The sequence below is a fragment of the Hippocampus zosterae genome, chromosome 21 (genome assembly GCF_025434085.1).
Source record: "Hippocampus zosterae strain Florida chromosome 21, ASM2543408v3, whole genome shotgun sequence".
NCBI lineage: Eukaryota > Metazoa > Chordata > Actinopteri > Syngnathiformes > Syngnathidae > Hippocampus > Hippocampus zosterae.
In genome coordinates, this window is record NC_067471.1 from 9,329,388 (window position 1) to 9,349,679 (window position 20,292).

At 50.2% G+C, this 20,292-nt stretch overlaps 2 protein-coding genes across 4 annotated transcripts; both read left to right on the forward strand.

The window, feature by feature from the left end:
- The first annotated feature begins 172 nt into the window (after window positions 1-172).
- On the forward strand, window positions 173-2,262 carry pex26 (peroxisomal biogenesis factor 26). 2 transcript variants are annotated; one of them, XM_052055603.1, is made up of 6 exons: window positions 173-619; window positions 690-827; window positions 902-1,215; window positions 1,322-1,459; window positions 1,551-1,651; window positions 2,114-2,262. In XM_052055603.1, exons 1-5 carry the CDS (start codon window positions 426-428, stop codon window positions 1,649-1,651), a joined length of 885 nt encoding a protein of 294 aa, XP_051911563.1. In that variant the 5' UTR covers window positions 173-425; the 3' UTR covers window positions 2,114-2,262. The 2 variants fall into 2 exon arrangements, with proteins under 2 accessions (XP_051911563.1, XP_051911562.1); XM_052055602.1 differs by lacking the exon at window positions 2,114-2,262 and having other exon boundaries at window positions 1,551-1,928.
- On the forward strand, window positions 2,114-20,212 carry LOC127593873 (G1/S-specific cyclin-D2-like). 2 transcript variants are annotated; one of them, XM_052055604.1, is made up of 7 exons: window positions 2,114-2,153; window positions 3,694-3,758; window positions 13,544-13,993; window positions 14,630-14,845; window positions 15,955-16,114; window positions 17,077-17,225; window positions 18,157-20,212. In XM_052055604.1, the coding sequence occupies exons 3-7, from the start codon at window positions 13,799-13,801 to the stop codon at window positions 18,313-18,315; spliced, it is 879 nt and encodes a 292-aa protein (XP_051911564.1). In that variant the 5' UTR covers window positions 2,114-2,153; window positions 3,694-3,758; window positions 13,544-13,798; the 3' UTR covers window positions 18,316-20,212. The 2 variants fall into 2 exon arrangements, with proteins under 2 accessions (XP_051911564.1, XP_051911565.1); XM_052055605.1 differs by lacking the exons at window positions 2,114-2,153; window positions 3,694-3,758 and adding an exon at window positions 12,146-12,160.
- Window positions 20,213-20,292: the final 80 nt, after the last annotated feature.

The window sequence follows — 20,292 nt, forward strand, 5'->3', positions numbered from 1 at the left end:
GCATTGAAGTGCTCAACGTCATAATGTTGACCTCTAAACAATAAACGCACTACAGTACATAGAGTAGCGTACAGGTTGGAGATCTTTCCGTTGAAGTTGGACCGTAGATACAGGAAGGAATGGACACGTGTTTACAAGTCGCAGAGCAGCTACGTGAAAGAAGGTGCGATTTGATTGGCTGTGCGCATAGACTGAAGATCGCCAGCTCTCATTGGGCTCTCTTTCCCCTGGGTGATGACATGACTTCTCATTGGCTAATCGTCACCAACCCGGAAGCTTCGCTAAACAACGTCCACCAGTATGTTCTCGGATACAAATAACACCTTGGTGTGCGTGTAATTATATATTTAGCTTTTTTAGGTCATAAAACAAAAGTTTGTAACATTGTTCTGTTGAGTTTAAACAATTCTGTCGTAACTAAAATCATGAGCAGCCCTACGGTGAGCGGCGACTTTACGGTTGTTTTCAAGACTCCGCTGTCTTCGACTCAAAGCAAACTATTGGACATGTTGGAAGACGCCACCGAGCAACTGATGCTCTATAAAGACTTCGACGCTTCTTTTCACGTCTGCGAGAGAGGCCTGGAGAGCCTCGCACACGAGGAGGAAGAGGACGTGAGGTGACGTATTAAGTTAAACCACACTCTTCAATTTATTATTTATTTTCATGTCATGTATCCACTCAAGTAGGGGGGAACTTAAGGCTGGCTTTTGCATCGTGGGCATTCAAGCTTTGGCTGAGCTCAACCGGTGGCCAGGTGTGCTCTCCTGGGTCCGTCAGCATTATGGGCATCAGGAGGACATACCAGCTAAAATACTGCAAATGTGGTGAGTACAAGGGAATCACATTGTCCATGTGCCATTGCACAGTGTTTTTCATCCTTTGTCTTCTTTTCCGACAGCATCCTCCTCTACGCCAAGGTGGGCGAGCCAGCAGCAGTGAAAGAGGCTACTCAAGTGTGGCTGCGCAACCCATCTAACCGCGGGCTCCAGGGGTTTCGCACGGTGGCTGAACTCTACCTGCTGCACGTCCTCCTGCCCCTCGAACTCACGGACCAGGCCCGGGAACTTGTCGTTGGCGACTTGGGGTGCGCCACGTTCACCGAAGAGCAACAACAGACGGCTCGGGATATCATAGAACAAGAGGAACGTGAGAAAAAGGCGCGAGATGTCACCAGAGATTGTAGTTTAAGACCTGAAAATGCCTCGACGCAAGGTGAGAACTGATTTTGATCTTTCGATTGAGCAACAACGAAAACTGTCCTCCTTCCTTACACACATCACCTGTGCACTAACGGTATACTGGAACTTGCTCCACACAGGTTCCCTTCTCCACAAAGTGGAGGCCTTGTTGCGGCTTACTTGCAGGAGATTGACGTCTGCTTCCGGATTCTTCCCGTTCCATAAACTCATCTTGGCAGCTCTTATTCTCTACATGCTTTTGTTACGCCTGGATCCAGGTATGCTTTTACACCAAATGGGAAAAAAATGTGCATATTGGTGATGTTGTCATGAATACGCTTGCACTTTTTTTCTTTCTCTGTGCGGTAGTGCTTCCGTCTTCCTTTGTGTGGATTTCCAAATTACATCAGCTGCTCCGACAGATGTGGAACATCATGACGGCTCCATATTATCGAGCTCGGAAAGACTGAGTGTGGACCTTCTCGTAATTTGATTTCTCCTTAATGTCATTCCAAACTGGTTGATATAAAAGATGCAGCTCGAGGATAGGAAAGGGATTTTACAGTGCATTCTTGTGGATCATGTGTAATGGGGTTATTTCATTTTCCGTCCTTGTTGATGTTCAATCAAGTGTTATTTTATTTACAATACACGCTGATTTCTATAGCGCTTTCACAACAGCTGTAACAAAGCGCTTAACAAAACGGTTAACAAAGTAAAATAATAAATTTGCTGTTTATTTAATCAGAGCTCGTGTTTTAGTCTCAGTTGAAGCCTTTGGTCTATATATTCTTCATAATCACACAATATCAAAGCTGCAGTTTTGTTTTATTTTCCCTCCACATGTCAACGTTTCACACGTCAGGTAATCTATCTTTTCACCTTTGATTATTTGATCAATTTACTGATGCTGTATTTTCCTTTTTTTCCAGCAAATGCACAGAAAAGAGCAAGGTGATTGGCGCAGGAAAGGTTCGCACTTTTCCCATTACATTTATTATTCCTGTCCATTCAGATTACCGCTACATGTTTTATGCTTTGAGTACTGTACCTCAACAAATAAATGCAGCAGTGTCACGTGTTTGTGTGTAGGTGGTGCTCAAGAGTCATCACATGCGCATGCTAACCTCCACAAGTTTCCTACTTAAGCACTCGAAGGGTGGAAAGTAAACAAAAAAAAAGCATGGCTGACCACATCAGTGAGCAGTTGCCCATAAAAGTCACCAAATGCCAAACAAGTCTGAGCAAAAGATATTTTTAATTTTTACCACGTCACGTCGTACTGAGATGAGATGTATAGCTTCACCATTAGTTTGTTTAGAGAACGCTCAGGGTATTGTATGTCCGAATTGTATTATCGCTTTGCGTTGTTATTATTATTGGAGTGCATCATTGTTAGTGGAATGCACTCTTGCCCACTTTGGTAATTGGAGTGTATCTTCTTTACAGTGACTCATTGTGTAATTGAAGGGTATCCACCGCATTAGCGGAATTGTGAATGGCGTGAATCGTACCGCGATTTTCAGAGACGCGTCTCGTAATTTGAGTGAATTGTGTTGATTGCAGTTGGAATGAATCGGATCATAATCTGAGCGATTCGTTGTCATTGGATGTATTAGTAATCGGAGTGAATGGTGTCACTCGTCTTATTATTGTAATTGAAGTGCATCATAAGAGTTTAAATGAAATCTGCACTCCGCCAGCCCCTGCGGTGACGCGTCAGTGACACCGCGCCAGTGTTGACGTGTGTTTAGCTCGTTGCTAGGTGAGCGTGCGCTGGAGAAAATGAACTTTTTTTTTTTTTGTTGAGTGTTGGCTTTCAGAAAGATCCCTCCGTCTCCCCCTCTCGTGCTGCATTCCGGACATTTCACTAGCGTCATCAATATTACCGCTTAAAAATCAGCCTCAAGCGGAGCCGCCATATTGTTGGTGTGGCTTTTTGATTTATTCCAACCATGGAGCTGATGTCACCTTCTCACAGCAGATTAGCTTGCAGACTTAATTTAAGGCAGCCATGTCCAAACTTGCGCACAGAAAAATATATGCAAGCGGTGGCCATTTTGGTATTTGTCACCTAATTGTTGATGAACGAAAATGAGCCACAAAATGGCCGCCCGGCCCTGTTGTCAACCACGGTTCCACTCGGAAGGCCGCTGTGTTAGCTCGCTACGTTCTAGCGTTGTCATTACTTAGCAGCGATGTAACCATTTATTCTTTGCGGAAAAATGAATGAAGAACATGCGGAAAAGCCAAATAAAAACGAATTGGTACGAGCTAAGTGTGAACCGTTTACCCTCTTGTCAATATGCACTTCCAGGTTAACTCCTTTTTCTGCATGCCTGTCTTGGAAACCATGGTGACGTCCGCTATTGTTGGTCGCAAACTAAAGTCGGATGCTTTGATGTGTGCTCCCTTTCATGTTGATAAGGCATCATAAAAGCATATCACTGCTTTCACTTTCGCCTGTTATATAGTCACTAAGTACTGAATTGTGCTCTTGATGCTCCTTTAGGAGAGCGGCGCACCCCTTCCGGTGGCACACGTGCTCCAAAAGAAAAGCCTGTGATGTTCATCAAGGTCAGTCTTTTGCAAACTCTTCAAGTCGCGCGCACCCCCTTTGTTGGACTTGCTCCCTGCCAGCCATTTTCAAAGGTGCCTTTCCCATCCTGCCAGCTGTTTGATAGCATTTCAACTGATCTTTCGTTGCGTGACGATATGAAAACAGTAGTTGACCGGAAAAACAGGTTTTCAAACCTTGTCGGGTTTGACCAAAATCACTGGTGAAAAGAAACGTGCACAGCGGTGACTTTTTAGCTTTTTGTGACACTTCAAAACGAGATAACACAAAGAAGGCCTTACCGTTGCCGTCGCTCCGTTCACTGCACCGGCTCGAATTGAATATTCGCCGTTCACTGCGACTGCGTCATCTTTTCTCACAATGGCAACGCATACTTTCTACGACTGTCTTTGACACATACTGTCTTCTGCCTCAACTTGTCCCACTTATCAAAAACTGTGCTGATCCCAAACGAAATCCGAAACGGTGCGACGCCGCGATTTACCGGGAATCTGTTGGGTCATTGCAGCGGTTTACAAATCTGATTGTACGGTCAATCGTCGTGTGCGGTCGGTGCCACGCACCCCCATCATCATCTTAACCAAACCCCCCCTCTCCCCTCCCCCAAAACATATATAGACAATAATTACATGCCCCAGACTGTCAATAGTTGGGAATCCCTGCCTCGACATAACTCAAAATCGGCTTCTTATCTTCAACGGTTGGAATTGGAGCTGCCATTTTCCCTTGGTTTGAGATTCTTGGAAGCGTGTCGCAAATTACACATGTGCTGCGGTGACTTTTGTTGTGAGGGGAGGAAAAAAAAAAGTGATGCGGGGCGGCGGTTTGGTTTGGAGCGTGACGTGACTTTTGGGTGGCTGTCGCTGCGATTCCATGATGCGCGTTCGATGCGTTCAGGGTGGAGGAAGAAAACGCTGAGCAGACGGTTAAGTCGTCCAAGGCTCCCCACCGCCCCCCCCTTCTTATTCACGGCGCCCCACCCGTCGTTACCCTTCAGTCGGCGCCTTATCTGCGCTCCTTATCATCACGTCGGCATGTATTTTGAAGCCGGGCCGCTCGGGTTACTGGGAAATTGCTTCCTGTCCTAACAGCCATCTTGAAACCTTTGAACCACCTGCCCGCGCCGCTCGTCTGCCCTCGCCTGCCCTCGCCGTTTCGTTCCCATGGGGGGGGGGGGGAGTCGTTAAAAAGACAAAACAAAACACGTCGTCTGGTTGCGACTTGTCACGTTGAAGACTCATCCGGACACGATCGGAACGTATCATAATAAATCCTGGCCTGGCGCACCTCCTATAAGGAGGAGTGAGGGCAACTGCACCTCCAGGCCAAATTTCACTTTGGCATTTCGAATCGCACAAGCGCGAACTACCGCCGCACGCTCCGTGCGTCTTCGTGTCTAGTCGCAAAACAAACAAACCAAAAAAATTGCTGCATTTTCACGATGTGACTAAAACTTTGATTTGCATGGCTAGCTAGAAGCATTAGCGGCCAGTGACAAATTGGATTTGTTTGAATCGGGCTCATCCGGGGTACGTACGTTCGGCGAGGTGAGCGTCCCATCGTTGGAGCGCTCTGACCTCCTCGCCGTTCCCACACAAAGACCCTCTAATGCCAGGTAGCCGGCGGCGGCATTCCTCAAGCATTCCTCCACGGGGAAGTTGCTTGGATGGGGGACCAAACAATGACCCGCTCTCACTCGTCGGGTTTAGGGTTCTGTGGGAAAGTCCAGCGGCGGGTTGAGGCGGGACGGCGGATGGAATGTTCTGCGGGAGATGCGCCGACAAGATGGAGGGAGGTCTTCTCATGACGGGCGGCTGATAAAGTGCTTTGATGGAGCCGTGCTGTTTGCACATGCTCGTCATGCTTTCGGAACTTTGCGCGTTTTCAGGCTGATGTCATGTCAAGGGGGGTGGGGGGGGGATCTGCTGTGACTCGCTGCGTTACACGGTAGACCCAACATCATCGCTTTCGATTAACATGCATCTCCACGTGTGTCTTATGTAAATGATATTTGCAGCTACGAACCTGATGACTGTTTAATTTCCTGTCACATTTAGCAGCATTGCTATGATGGCACTTTGCTGGCACACTACAAAACATTCAAGTGCTATGGGGGGGGGGGGGCGGGCAGCCACGTGTCCCGGCTGATAAATGAAGGCAGCTCGCCCTTTTGCCTCTTCTGGCGTTTGACAAAGCGGCGCCACGCTGGCGTGAAAAGCCGCCTTTTGTAGAAAAGTGAGGCTAAATGCTAAGCCAAGAGCTTGATTGAAGCCACGTCCCTCTTCAACATCCCAAGCAAAGCTCATGAGTTAGCGCGCCCCTTACCTGCCCCCAAAATGGCGCCATCGATGTCCATTTTGATCTCTCTAACTCTAAAAATAAATAACCGTCTTACGTCACGCGGTGTCACGCGGCTGCCAACGATGTGACTCAAATTGAAGTGAAACTTGTGGCAAGACGGTGGAATGTCAAAATAGACCGGAGCGCCGTTCCCGTTTGAGTCTTGCGCACTCCGGCGCCTCTTGCACGCCACGATTTAGGAAACCCTGCTTTCACCAAACATTCGCCATCATAGGCAGATGGTCCCGGTAGCTTTTTCGCGCCTTTGCGCGACATCGTCCTTCCGCCTTGCCGCGCCGTTCCTTTGGGGCTATCGTCGCCGATAACAAAGGCGCTCGTATGAGGAGCAACTCGATCGCCGCACAATGCGATTCCTTTTATTGCGGCCCTGCTTCTCGTTAGGCCTCCTCTCATCTGCAGCCTGTTATGGTGGAGTGGGGGGCGGGGGGCGGGGGGGTGACATCATACGAGTCTCGCGGCAGCCGTGGGTAATTGGCTAGCTCTCCGCCTCCTCCGGAGCGAGCGGCCCGGGCCAAGCAGAACACACAAGTGGAGCCAGGCCATGCGAGTCAGATGCACGGGGTTTTTCCAGGGCGGCTGGCGGCGAGGCCGAAGCTGCTGGGGGGCGGGGGGGGGGGGGGGGGGGCGCAGCCCGTCCGACTGTAAAAGTCCGAAATGAATGAAGAGCCTCAACTCGAATGAAACGCGATATCAAGTGTGCCCCGGGCGGACCCGTTTGATGTGTACGACAATCGGCGGCTGTAGCGCGCTGCGTCACTGCGCCTTTTCTCCACTTTGATTTAAAAGAGAAGAAGGAAAAAAATAAAAAAGCCGAAAGCCAAAGAGCTCACGGCCCACACAATGTTCCGTTTGGACTGAGCTGCCGTCACAGTCGGCCATTGTTTGTGCTATTTCAACGCTTTGGAAAGAAGTTCACATGGCTTGACGCCGCATTTCAGGAAAGGGGCACAATTCAAGCCCTCTAACTGGCTTCAAGTGGCCATTTAAGAAGATGTTCTCCGTGGAATTTGGAATATATCGTGGATCCCGAGCGACCCGTTTTATATTTTTCAAGTGAAGGCCTGGCGCTAATGACGATGACAAGCCGTGCTCCTCACACGATATACGTTGCCCTTTCCTGAAGTCGTGCCAAGTCGTTCCTTCTTACCTGCCCGTCACACATCTCGGGTTCTTAATAATACGGCTGGCCCATATGACGTGTACCCCGCGTCTCCATCCGGAGCTTTTTCATTGCTTAGTCTGCACAATATCATCTTGTAGCGAGAGTTGGACCGAGTCGACCGCTCGTTTATTTGAATAAAATAACGTACGTCGTCGTGAAAAGAAATCCTCGGTGGGAAAACCTGGTTTCCGAGAGGGCGCGGCGCCGGACGTGTTGGCGCGTGCCCGTCCGCGCCGTCTTCCAAACGGGTGTCGCTCTCAGTCGTTAAGGATGCTCTGGTTGGGGTGGGGGGGGGGGGGGGGTTAGCGCGTCACTCGTTAGCACGTCAAAATACGAAGCAAGCATAAAATAAAATGATGCTTTTTGGAGAAGTCGGCAAACGAGCACATTGCGCAATTCACCGTCCGAACGATCGGCTCGGATGCGCGCGGGTTCCCACGCGACGCCGTCTGTCAGCGGGGAGGCGCCAGGTATGTCGCCAAAAGAATCCAACCCGGCCCTCGAGTCACGCCTGCGACACGCTCGCATTTTTCATCCTCCCCCGCGTACGGGATGGTACGGCCCAGCTTTGAATTTGTAAACGAGTCGCGCGTCGATGTCAAAAGTTGAAATGCGCTTTCCGACGGAAAAATGCAACAGTGGCAGGAACGAGTTCCGAGCGGTCCCGATCTGCAAAACTCGCGAGCCCCCCTTGCAAACATTTTGCAAACGGCTTCTCTTTGGATGAAGCCGGCTCGCTTGAAGGACCCCCCCCCCCCCCCCCATTCTGACGACAGCCGTCAGGGTGGAGGGGGTGGAGTGAGAGTGGCCGCACCTTGGCAGCTCTTTGCGTCTTGCTCACAGCCACATGGATGGAAGCTCTCCTCCCACGCTGCACATTTCACACATTCCGCAAGAGTGTTTGCTCCCACCACCCCACCCCCCCTTCTCTGCAGGTCAACACACTTGAATCTGACGCGGCTTTTTGTGTGTGTCTTTTGTTGCGGGCGCTTTGCCATAGGAAGTGCTGGATCTAGTATGAGTTTCTTCTACATTTTTTTTTTTGGGGGGGGGCGCCGTCATCCCATTTTTGTTTGTTTGTTTGCTTTTCCCACCGTCGAGGATCTGAAAGTTTTTGGAATTGACGTTTTGATGGGGCTGGCCATAAAACGGGAGGCCTCCCCTGTGCTTTCGTTTCCTCGCTGACAGTGGGAATCCTGACCGAGGGCGCCGAGCTCTGGCCCGCATTTCCAAGCATAACATCAGTCCTAACGACTTCCTGTTAGCGGCCTGGAAACAAAGACATCATAGGTTGTCAGTGGAGGAGTAACCCCCCGCCCCCCACAGTCCACCCTCGTTTTTTCTTGAGAATCGGGCGGACTGAAAGGGGAGCGGTTGCACATTCAGATGTCTGTTGCTCTTGGTCCCCTGTCCCCAACGCTAACGTCCGAGGTGGGCTGGTGTCTTGTCAATGGATGTTCCATAAAATTGGAGGGGGGGGGGGGTTGGAAACACAAATCCACCTGGTTGAGGTATTATAACTTTACAAATTTGCAGCGTCAAATCTGACGTTTATTTTCCAAAGTATCGCGAGCGCGTATGAGATTGAAAAGGAGGCGGTTTGGGTCTCCGTCGCTGCGGGCGGACATTTTGTCCTTATATGCCGAGGTCGCCGAGTCGCACCGCCGGAACTTTCCTTGGCCTTCCTCCCCGGGGAGGTGGTCTCGGTCCTGGGAAGCGCTGGCCTGCGACCGAGCGGACCCTCGTAGCTCCACGACACACAGGCGCTGGGAAGAATTGACGATCTTCTTCCAGTATGATCCCAATCCGCTTCGATGCCAGAGAGCCAACGTGGGAATTGGCTCGTGGGAACCATCGTGTCCTGTCACGATGTGCCCGATTGACCTCAAAACAAAACATCATGATCTGGTCCGTCAAGCTCGTTATTTAATTGACACCCCCGTATTTTATTTATTTATTTTTTTGTGAGTCTGCCTGTCGAACTGGATTTGTTGCTGTGGGATCCAAGCAATGCTGCACCCGCAACACGCGACCGTAACCAATAAATCGGGGAGAAATTTGATATGCGCTGGTAAAATAAGAAGAGAGCGCCGTTGTGACAAGCTTGCGTGTTTTGTCGGACCGGCTTTGCCCCCCAGGCCCCCCCCCCCGACCCACGCCCCCACCGGTTCTGACGGCCTCAGCGCGATGTTGTCATCCGTGGCTATGCGAACTTATCCCGGCATTTCCTGCAGATAGGCTCAGTATGCTGGTGTTTGTCCGACTGGCGGAACGCTACTGTACATTCCGCAACAGTCGAGGGGAGCCCGCCGGCTTTTGCCGAGGCCTATCCGGGTCGCCCACCTAGGGGGGGGGGGCTCTTTTTGCTGCCGCCCGCCACCCAGACGCGAGCCCTCCCCTTTGCTCTCCCATGTTTGTAAGCGCCATATCGCCTGGCCAGGGATACTTTGAAAGCCTTGAAATTGCAAGGCGCCCCCTGTTCCGCCCTCCCCATTTCCTCCGCCTTTTCTCTCAGGGGGGGGAAATGTAAGCGTGCGGCAGTGGAAATGTTGCCGCGTGCGTGACGGGAAGCGGACGCGCGAAGAAAGCAAAACTATTTGCGGAACAATGAGGCCTTTTAGAGAAGGAGGAGGGGGGGGGGATCACGGTGCCTTTTTCGGGGGTACCGTGTCCTGTCACTGGGGGGGGGGGGGTTACCCTTGATGCGTGACAGCCTCGCGGTCTGTTGATCAACTCTTTGAGCGCCGCAAAGTTGCACAGCTCGCTTCGGTACTCTCCGTCGATAGCTGGACGTTGTTGGAAAGCGGCGACTTGCTGTCAAAGCATCGTCGCGGGGGGGGGGGGGGGGCATTGATGTCGAGTTGCTTTTGTCGGATGCAAGGCCGCCAAGCGTCCAGCTGCAAGACTCTCTGGTCTCCTCGTCTTTCGATTAAACATCCTGTCCCTGATGAATTGTCACTCTCCGTCGTCGTGACACACCCTCTCATTGGCCTCGGCCAATCATCTGCTTCCAGTTGTCAACAGCTGCCACCCGCGCCTCTTTGCCGGAATTTTCCCCCTTTTTTTTTTTCTTTTCTCCTCGTTTCATCCGTTCCCCAACACACACGCACTTGTTCACTTGCAACTTGCTTCAGCGTTCCGCAGCGGGGCGGTGATGTCACACGCATATGTCGCTTGATGACTTCATCCCAGCTTGACCCCCACAAAGAAACGATGCATTTCGCTCGGGGCGTCCGCCTTTTTCGTAAAGTTTTCGCCTTTGCTCGCAGTAAGCTCACGGAACAAAAAGCTTCCAATCATTTACGTTTCTCCAAAGGCTCCAATTGGTTGAGCACCGCAGAAGCGACTCCCGGATCTCTGAAAACTATTATTCCCCCCCCCGAGCAGAGTCTCATTTGGGCTTACCTGACTTGCGAAAAGAATTCCAGCCGCAACGCGCTTGACATATTTCGACCGACAATTCCTGCAACGTTTCATTCTTGCTACTCGTCAATGCCTTTGAAAGGAGAGAAGCGCTTTGCGGCCTGCGCGGGTGCGCTCTTGCCCCCGCTTCTCCGCCACCGCCGCTGCACGTTATCGACGGCGCACTGGAGAAAGCGGCCCAGGAGTGAGCCACGCAAGCTGCTGGATGTCACGCTTGTATACACACTTAATGGTTGAGGTAGCGCGGGGGAAGGGGGCGGGGGGGGGGGGTGACCCGGGGTCCTCGGCGCCGAAAAGAAAACCCCTCTTGTGTTCCGCAGCTCCAGACCAGCTGGCGAGAAGGCCGAGCCGCCGGATGTTGCGATCTGTCCCTTCATTGTCCCGCTTCCAAATGTTGCCATTTGAGTTTGAATGATGACTTTGGGAATAGCCAAAACATTCCGAAGACAGAGAGTGGGAAACACCCTCTTCTCTCCCCCCCCCCCCCCCCCCCCCCCCCCCCCATCTGTGCATTTGTGTTCCACGGTGGCTGCCTATGTGATGAGTTAATGAGACGGAAGAAAAGGCGCTTGGATGTCTTGATAGCAAGTAGCCTGCCGTTCCCTTTCCTGGACTTGTGCGGGAAAGCACCTCATTCCCAACTTCTCCTGCGACATTTCACGTTTGGGAGCACCCGTATAAAAGCGGGGCCACCATGTGACACGCACGCGGCGCCTCCTCTCGGCCGTCGGCCGTCGCTCGGCGGGAGTCCTGGCCGCAGCATTCCTGCCGTAGCGTCTTGGGCGCTACTGTCCCTTGCTAAGCTGTAATCAAGCAACTTGCCGCATAAAACGCTCGCCCGGCGCATCCTTTTTTGGCGCTTCCCTCTCTTTAGGGTTTTCCTTTCATCTGATTGGCCGACTTCCAGAAGCCCGCTGCGGGGAAGTTCCACTTTGGCTGGCCAGTGGTACGCTTCAACCTAGCAATTTTCCACCCCTGGGGGGGGGGTAGCCACGGAGCCATAACATCGGCGGGATGGCGCTTGTGTATCGGGGGGGGGGCTGCCGGAAAGGCGGGAAAGAAGTTTGACTCGGAAGTGTCATTTGCGCTTCAGAATGATTAGTTGCCACGTCCTTTCTCTGCGATCCGATCGTTTCGTTTACACAACATCGCTCATTCGTGACGTGTAAGGAATCGATAAGCGCAAGCGCAAACAAAGCATTCCTCGGGATCGAAAGCATGGGACCCAAAGTGTGTCACCCCCGCCCCTCCTTCGTTGCATCTGACGGTTCGAGTGCAAGGAAGCCGCTGTGGCTAACTTTCTTCACATTTCACTTTCGTGTGGGTGGTGATGCTGCTCTTCAGAGACTTTTTTTCTGCCCCCCCCCTCCCCCTCCCCTGACTTTTGTTGCTGCCCATGTGCGGGCCTCTCGTAGGTTGACTGGGCTGGTATGCAAGGGGAATCTTTGGATCAAGGTGATTTCACGCTCCTCCACGCTTTCCCAGCGCTCTCTGTTACCTTTGTGTGCGCGCGTGCGCACGTTATCATAACGCACGTGTCCAAACAACTCAAAGTCTGACACGTCTTTTTTTTGTTTTCCCCCCCCCTCCCATAAGTGTCCGCGTATAATAGGGTAGACCTATTTTGTCGGTGTGTCCCCATACATCACAGAAGAGGAAAGAACGACCGTCTTTACTTTGAAGTTGAGCTAATCTGGCTAACCTTGACATTCCCTTCCCATGCTCGCCTCTCATAATAGCTCCACAGTGTGTGTGTGTTAGTGCGCGCGTGTGTGTTTTCAATGAAACTGCATATCTCATTCAGTTCTTTGGGTGCAGGGGGAGGGGAAGCAAGCGAGCAAGAAAGTGTGTGGGGGGGTTAATGGCTTGGGGGGTTGTGAAAAGAAGTTCAGCTGTCATTCAAGACTTCCAACATGATCGGAAGCAGCTCAGTTATGTCTTTTCATGATAAGAGACACACGTGGCCAAACGACCACATGATATCCTATCCTGATGTACTTGAACCAGTTTGGGGGGGTGGGGGTGCGGGGTTCGGAGTTGAGACATATTTAACTGCACTTTTTGTTTTCCATTTTTCATCCGTTTACACGGTTCAACATCAAAGACTCGTTTCAGATTGTGACGAAAAGACTGACGTGTCGGGAATCGATAAGCGATTTGATGTTGCGATTTGAGGTTGCAAGGATTCGGGCCTACGAGACATGATGATAACTTAATCGTTTTTTTTTTTTAAACTGCCTTTACTCTGCACAACACACAGCATATTTAGCACATGAGCTAACTGTGCCGCTTCTGACATTCCTTGTGTTCACCAGTGAATTATTGACTCAGAAAAATGCAGCACCCCCCCCACCTTTTTTTTTTTTGTAACAACTCCAACAAGTCCAGTAGAATGTTGACTATTTGTGGCCAGTGAATGACAAAGGAATTTATTGCCACCATAACACGCCAGCAGCTAGCTAGCCTTTTAGCTTTGTTAGCTTCCTTTGAATCGCCTCATTCATTTTGATATTTTTATTGAATATATCCTTCACTTGTTTCTTTTTTTTAACCACCAGTAATTGCAGTCGCAGTTATTGCCACAACATGCAAGAACTCGGAGCATGAACGAGCCAGTCATCTTCCGTTTATCTTCGAATGGCTTTGTTAATTTATATCTTATTTATTTAGACTTTTTTCCCCACAACAACAAAGTGCGGTAGGACGCCAATCTTATGGCCATTAAGTTCCCTATTAAGTATTTCAGACAAGACGATGTGTGTTTGGTATCATGACTTTTTATTTGTAGTGCTTTTACTTTGTCGAGCCTTCCCAATTTGTCTCGCTGATATTTTGAAGGCGTCAACCGGAACTTCCGCATCTCCCTCGGCGCCACCTTGACAGCCGAAAAGTCATCAGAAGAGGAAGAAGTAGACGGAGACGACGAGGCGAGCGGTGGGAGCAAGACTGAAACAAAAGTTGCAGTCGCAGCCTCATGCTTGGAGCAGGGCGCTTCTCCTCCTCCTCTTGCCCGTTGTCCCCCACACCGTGACACTTTTATATCGGCTTCATATTTTCGTCACCAAGCACGCAGAAAAGCGACCGGGCCATATCATGGAGCTTTACTGCATGGAGTCGGTGTCGGAGGTGAAAGCCCCGGTGGACCCGAACATCCTCCACGATGACCGGGTCTTGCAAACCCTGCTGACCGTGGAGGACCGCTTCCTACCGCAGTGCTCCTACTTCCAGCGGGTCCAGAAGGATATTAAGCCCTACATGAGGCGAATCGTCGCGGGTTGGATGCTCGAGGTCGGTAGATCGGTTTTGACTCCGATGCTAACGCTGGCTAATTTGCGCTTTTTTAAAAAAAATTTTATTTTTGGAGGGGGGTCATAATTGCACGATTTTTGCGGCGCGTTTGCACGCCCGAGGTGGATGTTTTTTTTTTTTTTTACCGGAGTTGTCCGACAATTTTGTGGAGATGAGTCACCAAAAGGCGTGGGAGAGTCGGAAATTCCACGACGAAGACAATTCAGCTTCGTAAAGACGTAGCCTAGCTTGATATTTACTTGTGCTAGTGGTGTTAAACTGGCCTAATTTCGTCGAATAGTTGGGCCGAACGACACACGACAACTTGATTCTAATTTACAGCTGGATAAAAAGCAATTTTACTCACCGCACGAATTATTGCGATTTTTTAAAAAAAAACTGCACAAGCAAGACAGGCAGCATGGCGACCTGCAACTTTTCGTCGTGTGTGTGTGCAAAGTAAGCCTGAAGTAAGCATTGTCCAACAACCAAATCTCGGCCCAATGACTTCCTTTTGCATTTCTGCATCTGGAAACACCAAAATCAGTTTTACTTGCTACTTGCACAAAGTAGCTGCATTTTTTTTTCTTGGCTAAAATGCACTCTCTTGTGTGTCACCCCTAAACCCCTTTCCAGGTGTGTGAGGCCGAGAGGAGCGAAGAGGACATCTTCCCACTGGCCATCAATTATTTGGACAGATTCCTTGCCGTGATGCCCACCAGGAAGGATTATCTGCAGCTGCTGGGTGCCGTGTGCATGTTCCTGGCCTCCAAACTGAAGGACAGCAGGCCCATCTCGGCCGAGAAGCTGTGCATGTACACGGACAACTCCATCTCACCACTGGAGCTGCTGGTAAGCCGAGGTCTCAAAGCACGAGGGCCTCGCGTTCTAGTGCTAATGGCGGAGTTGGTTTCACAGGAAGCTACCATTTCTCTCATCCCCGGAGAGGAGTGCGATGCCATCTAGTGTTCACACCGAACCCCCCTGGAAATGGAGTCATTTTCAAGTTGCGCCACAGGAAAGAAACCAAACGCGAGATCTCAGTAATGAGCGAGTTGTTCTAAAAGTAGATGTCGAGATGCAAAGTCATTCGGCCTTCATGTTTGACGTGTTGCTGTGGCGGTGCGCCATATTCCTAGATACCCTCACGGGATGGGCAGAGGAAAGCGGCTCTCGAGCTGGAAGAGTAGGTGGGGGCCAAGGGGGGGTGGGGGGGGGGACATCTGTCCAGGAAGTGAGCGCATGGACTGCGAAACTCTGAATGGCCTCCATGGGGGGATAAATGGTGTTGAATGCTAGCATGTGTGCGGCTGCTGTCAATCATTTGCTCGTACCAGCTGGTCCAATTGTAACGGGGTACGAAACGTAACTTCATCCGGTGCGATAGAGCAACGATTGAAGTATGCCGGCAGAGAAGCCATTTTGGACGGCTGACAAAATCCTGCTCACTTCAAAACGCACCGATGCAAATATTAGCCCTCCAGAACAGGAAGTCCCATTTATCCGCCCCACCCGAGCTTATCTGCTGACTTAAAAGGAATGGATGTGCATTAGAACAAAAAGTATGGATCGAATCAAATGATCGTTATTGCGCATGAGTGTTTGATGAAAATGGGCTTTTGTCGTGGGTTTTTTTTTTTTTTTTGGTAGTCCAGTCAGATTCCTGCTCGGCTGTCATAAGTGCAAGCATGATCAACGTGTCCATATCTAATCATATCAATCATATCATATCAATGCTGGCAGCTAAAGTACACGAACGATTCAAAAGAGCACCTTCGGCGCCCTGCCTCAAATAGCAAAAAGCGAGCGCGTCACATGCCAACGCCGCCGCGCACATAAAGGATGTGAGGAATGAGAAATGGCGCGCAAGATAAGATCAAAGTCCGCCGGGTGCTAAAGGATTTGCTGTCATTGGCAAGACAAACGTATTGATGGACGTCGTCGCTGTCGCCCGTTTTCAGAACTGGGAGGTGGTGGTGCTGGGCAAGTTGAGGTGGAACATGGCGGCCGTCATCCCCAACGACTTTCTGGAGCACATCATGCGCCGGCTGCCCCTCCCCGAAGACAAGGTGCCGATGATCCGCAAGCACACGCAGACCTTCATCGCCTTGTGCGCCACAGGTAAAGGCGCCATTCTGCGCACGCACGCACGCCCCGCCTGGCCGGCATTCTCCCGCCGTGACTCATGTGACCCGTTTTCGAGCCGCCTTATCCCACGTGGATGACTTGTGCGATGGGGGCATCAATCACGCCGTTCCCCCCCCTCCTCTTCCTCGAGTCATATTGTGTGTTGACAGGGGGAAGCCTTCAGGGCGACGATCCTGTGATCTTCCTTCCTGTCGTCCAAAATACCCCCCCCCCCTCCCCCTCCCCTCCCCGTGGGCCTCGCCTCCTGACAATCCTTGCTAAATATTTTCATATCCTGGCCCGCGTTGTACAAGGCGCTGGTTTTATCTGCCGACTACTCCCCGCGAATTCAATGGCAGGAAACGAGTAGCGGAGGAGGCGACTTTTTTTTTCCCCCCCCAGGAGCTCTGTTACAGAAGCGATCATTAAAAAGGGGGAATAACTAGACTGTCGGCGTGCATGTGATTTCTTCTACGGCCACGTGAAGCTCTTCACATTCGTGTTGGGCCATCTTGTTCCCTCCTGTAGTTTGGAGACTTTTTTTTTTTTTAGTTGGCCTGGAAACAAAATGCTGTTGAATATTTTTGGGACTTGAGCATTCATTGATCAATTGAGATGCTGCCATATTTTTTTTTGATGATCCAATTTTTCAAGTGAATTTGATTAATTGTTGCCCCCCCCCCCCCACCCAACCCCCCAAGCATTATGCGGCACATTTTCCCATCATTTTGACTCGCGGCGCGGTTCGTTCCGGCTCAGGCATCCAGACGGGGACTACAGGGAGTCGTTGAAGACGAGTAGGAGGATTCCTGCTCTGCTTTTCCAATCACTTTTTCCTCCGAGGTGGAGTGGGGGGGGGGGGGCACCATTTGAAATTCAGAGCCTGGGAAAAAGCAGAGTGGAGGAGCACTTACTCACACGTGTTTACCAGACGCCGATGGCCTTCTCTTCCTCAGATGACGGTCTTGCCATGAACCCCCCCTCCATGATCGCCAGCGGCAGCATGGGGGCCGCCGTCTGTGGTCTGCAGCTGGAGCAGAAGGACGAGAGGCTGACGAGAGACAACCTGACGGACCTGCTGGCCAAGATCACCAACGCAGAAGTAGTGAGTGTGAAACCGCCGCTGACATGCAAGCGCTTTTGTCTTGGCCGCCGCCGCCGCTTCTGCTATAACGAGCATCGGCGGCCCGCATTCTTGCGGTCTCGCACATGCAATTTCTGCTCTCCCACTGGAGCGCTCGGCCCCTCCCGGTGGACGAGCGCTTCCGTCTTTTGAGAGGATGCTTTTCTCAAAATACATCTGATTAGCGAGGCAAAATTGCTAACTTAGTAGTCGAATTTGACTGTTTAAAGAAAAAAAAAGGTGGGGGGGGGCACACCGTTTTGAGCAAGCACATTGGTGTTTTGAATGGATTTGGTGACAGGAAGTTCAAGATGGCGTCATAAATGTCAGCCGTTGCTTTTCTGCCTCTCCGGTGATCCATCATGGCACTTTTTGACAAGATGGCGGCGCAGTAGCGTGTGTGCTTTAATGGTGTGGCGCCCCCAAGATGGGGGGAAAAAAAAACAACCCCCCCAAAAAAAGTCCACGCTCTTTCTTTGCGCTGTGGTGGCGGGCCGCCGCCTCCCGCGTTTGCGGTCCGCGTTGCCACGGCGACCCCCGCCGTCACAACAGCGGCCGGCGGCGGCGGCCCATCGGGTTCCAATTAGACAACATTTCAAAGGAATGCTGGCCCCGGCTTTCCCCTTTGCTTTGCCAGCCGCCCGGCAGACAGCCACCCGCCGACCTCCCACGTCTACGCGCAGACCTGCTGGATGCGCCGACAATTAATTTTGTCGTTTATATATTTTTTTTAAAGGCACTCACCAATATTGCGCTTGAGAAAAACCCCGCAGTCAGAACGCCATTGAATCAAATGGCAAGAAATAAACGGTGCATCCTTATTTGGCCACCAGGCGGCAGTATAATGCAAACATACAGCCACACAAAGAACTGAAATTCCGACATTGACCGGAGGGTGCGCGTGTACTTCCAGGAATGTTTGCGCGCGTGCCAGGAGCAGATCGAGCGCGTCCTGGCCGCCAGCCTGCAACAGGACAACCGAGCGGGCGGCGCAAACGCCGGCAACAAGTCGCAGGAGCAGCAGCAGGACCAGTCCAGCACCCCCACCGACGTGCGCGACGTCAACTTATGAAGCCCCGGTGGGCCCCTTCCACAAACGGCCACGGCCTGACAATCCAAGAATTTCTCGCCGCTAAGAAATTCCGAGTTTTTCCTCCTTTTTCCGGTTTGTTTGCCTTCGAACGTATTTCGTACGTGCCGCATGTTATCAAACAAGGTATTTAAGGATCTTGATACTTGATAGTGCCTTAGGTGTGTCCCCCCCACTCCCTCGCTGAACGGAAGCCTGAATATATTTTCATACTTGAAGAGAAATAGCTTATTATATTCTTTTGACGGCGACAAAACTTTTTTTTTTTTCTTGTATAGTTAGCTAGTACTAATTATGTTACTCCTGTAGCCTCTTAGCAGTTATTCAATTTAATTGGTGGTTCCACTAGCCGTTGGCGTTAGCTGCCAGGCGTTGGCGTCAGCCGCTAGCTGTGGTCGCCGACACCTGTAGTGCTGCTGGGGGCGGGGTGGTGCGAAAAAGGAGGAGTGGGCTGGGCCCGCTCACACAGGAAGTGGCAAGGAGGCCCAAAGTCGGCGGTGAGAGCGAGTCAGGATTTCGCGGAGGTTGCGAGTGGGACAGACGCAGGTGTTGGTCAAGAACCGGGAATGTAAGCTAGGTTCCTTTTTTGTTTGTTTTTTTTTTTGGGGGGGGGGGGTTGTTTTTGTTTTTTTGTTCTTGTAAGAAACAAACCAAGCCAGCCGGGAGGGAATGAGGAGTTTCCGGGATTCTGTTTAAGCGTTGCTCTGCCAAAGTACTTTTGGGCTCATGGAGCGAGGCGTGACATAGGAACAATATTGATGCACTTTTGGAAGAAAAAAAAAAAGACGTGGTCAATGAGTGATCATTTTGGTGAGTAGGGTCTTTTTTTTTTTTTAAGTTATTTTTTTTTAGGGCTGGATTCCCACATGGGGTGATGAAAGCTGGTGATTGAATCTACGTAGACCAAGAAAAGACCATGCGCATTTTTTTTTTTTAATTTGCTTGTGTTTTATTTAATTGTACTTGAATTCTCATAGGCAAACCTTCCTTTCTAATTATTCCAGAGCTGAATATTGCGCGTTTGCATTCAAGTCTCGGAAGTTTTGGAGGCTTTCACAGTGTGAAAGTTAAAACTGTGTATATAAAATTAAAGGTAAAAGCTAACACATGTTCTCTCCTCGCGCACACGTTTTGAGTGGTAATTTTCACCGAGCAAAAAGGAAAAAAAATATATATGAAATGTGTCAAAAGGGTTGAAGAGCTCATTCCAAAGCGAGAACACGAGTTGACAGATGTCATTTCTCTTTGCTGCTACAAAAAAAAAAAGATTTTTCCTCCCCTTCTCTTTCGCTCATCTTAAAAACAATTAAATTGTGATTCACTCGTTTGCTGCTATTATATGATTTTGTTGTTGTGTATATCTTACAAGTCTAGCTTTTTTTTTGTTGTCCTTTTTTGTGAGTGTACTGGAGGGATCGCCACAGATTGGTGCGGGACTGGAAGTGCTCGTCTTTATGATTTTGTGTATCATCAATTGTACTCTTGCTGCTTCCTTGTAATTTGTGTACCTCAGGTTAATTTGGACGGATTGAGCGTTACCTCATCACACTTCACACACTTCTTTTTTTTTTTTTTTTGGTTTTGTTTATTTTTGTCAAGGATGTTTTCATTTTCGAATCAGATCCCACTGTGCTATAAATGGCTAAGAAAAAAAAACATTTCATGTGTGTGGTGCTGATCCAAACACGTCCTGTACCTTGTATAAAAGACCAAAGTTCAGAGTTGGTGTATTTTAGATTTCAGTGGAATTGTCTTTTACTTTTGAGGTACCACCAGAATGTTTGGTGTGGTTTTGATCACCCCCCCCCGCCCCCAATCTGCCCCATTTTGTTCCTACACAGTGTACCTCAACGTTTTCTCAATAAATTGGCGAAAATCACCCGACCGTGACCTTTTAATTCGCCCCGTCGTTACCTTTTATTGCCACCAGACGGCGATAGAGAATGCATTCGCAACACG

Excerpts from the sequence above, each read along its gene's own strand:
- pex26 (XM_052055603.1), top strand. The coding sequence starts at position 426 with ATGAGCAGCCCTACGGTGAGCGGCGACTTTACGGTTGTTTTCAAGACT. Across the intron at positions 620-689 it reads GAGGAGGAAGAGGACGTGAG|GGGGGAACTTAAGGCTGGCT; the intron begins GTGACGTATTAA and ends CCACTCAAGTAG. Across the intron at positions 1,460-1,550 it reads TTTGTTACGCCTGGATCCAG|TGCTTCCGTCTTCCTTTGTG; the intron begins GTATGCTTTTAC and ends TCTGTGCGGTAG.
- LOC127593873 (XM_052055604.1), top strand. The coding sequence starts at position 13,799 with ATGGAGCTTTACTGCATGGAGTCGGTGTCGGAGGTGAAAGCCCCGGTG. Across the intron at positions 14,846-15,954 it reads TCTCACCACTGGAGCTGCTG|AACTGGGAGGTGGTGGTGCT; the intron begins GTAAGCCGAGGT and ends GCCCGTTTTCAG. Across the intron at positions 17,226-18,156 it reads AGATCACCAACGCAGAAGTA|GAATGTTTGCGCGCGTGCCA; the intron begins GTGAGTGTGAAA and ends GTGTACTTCCAG.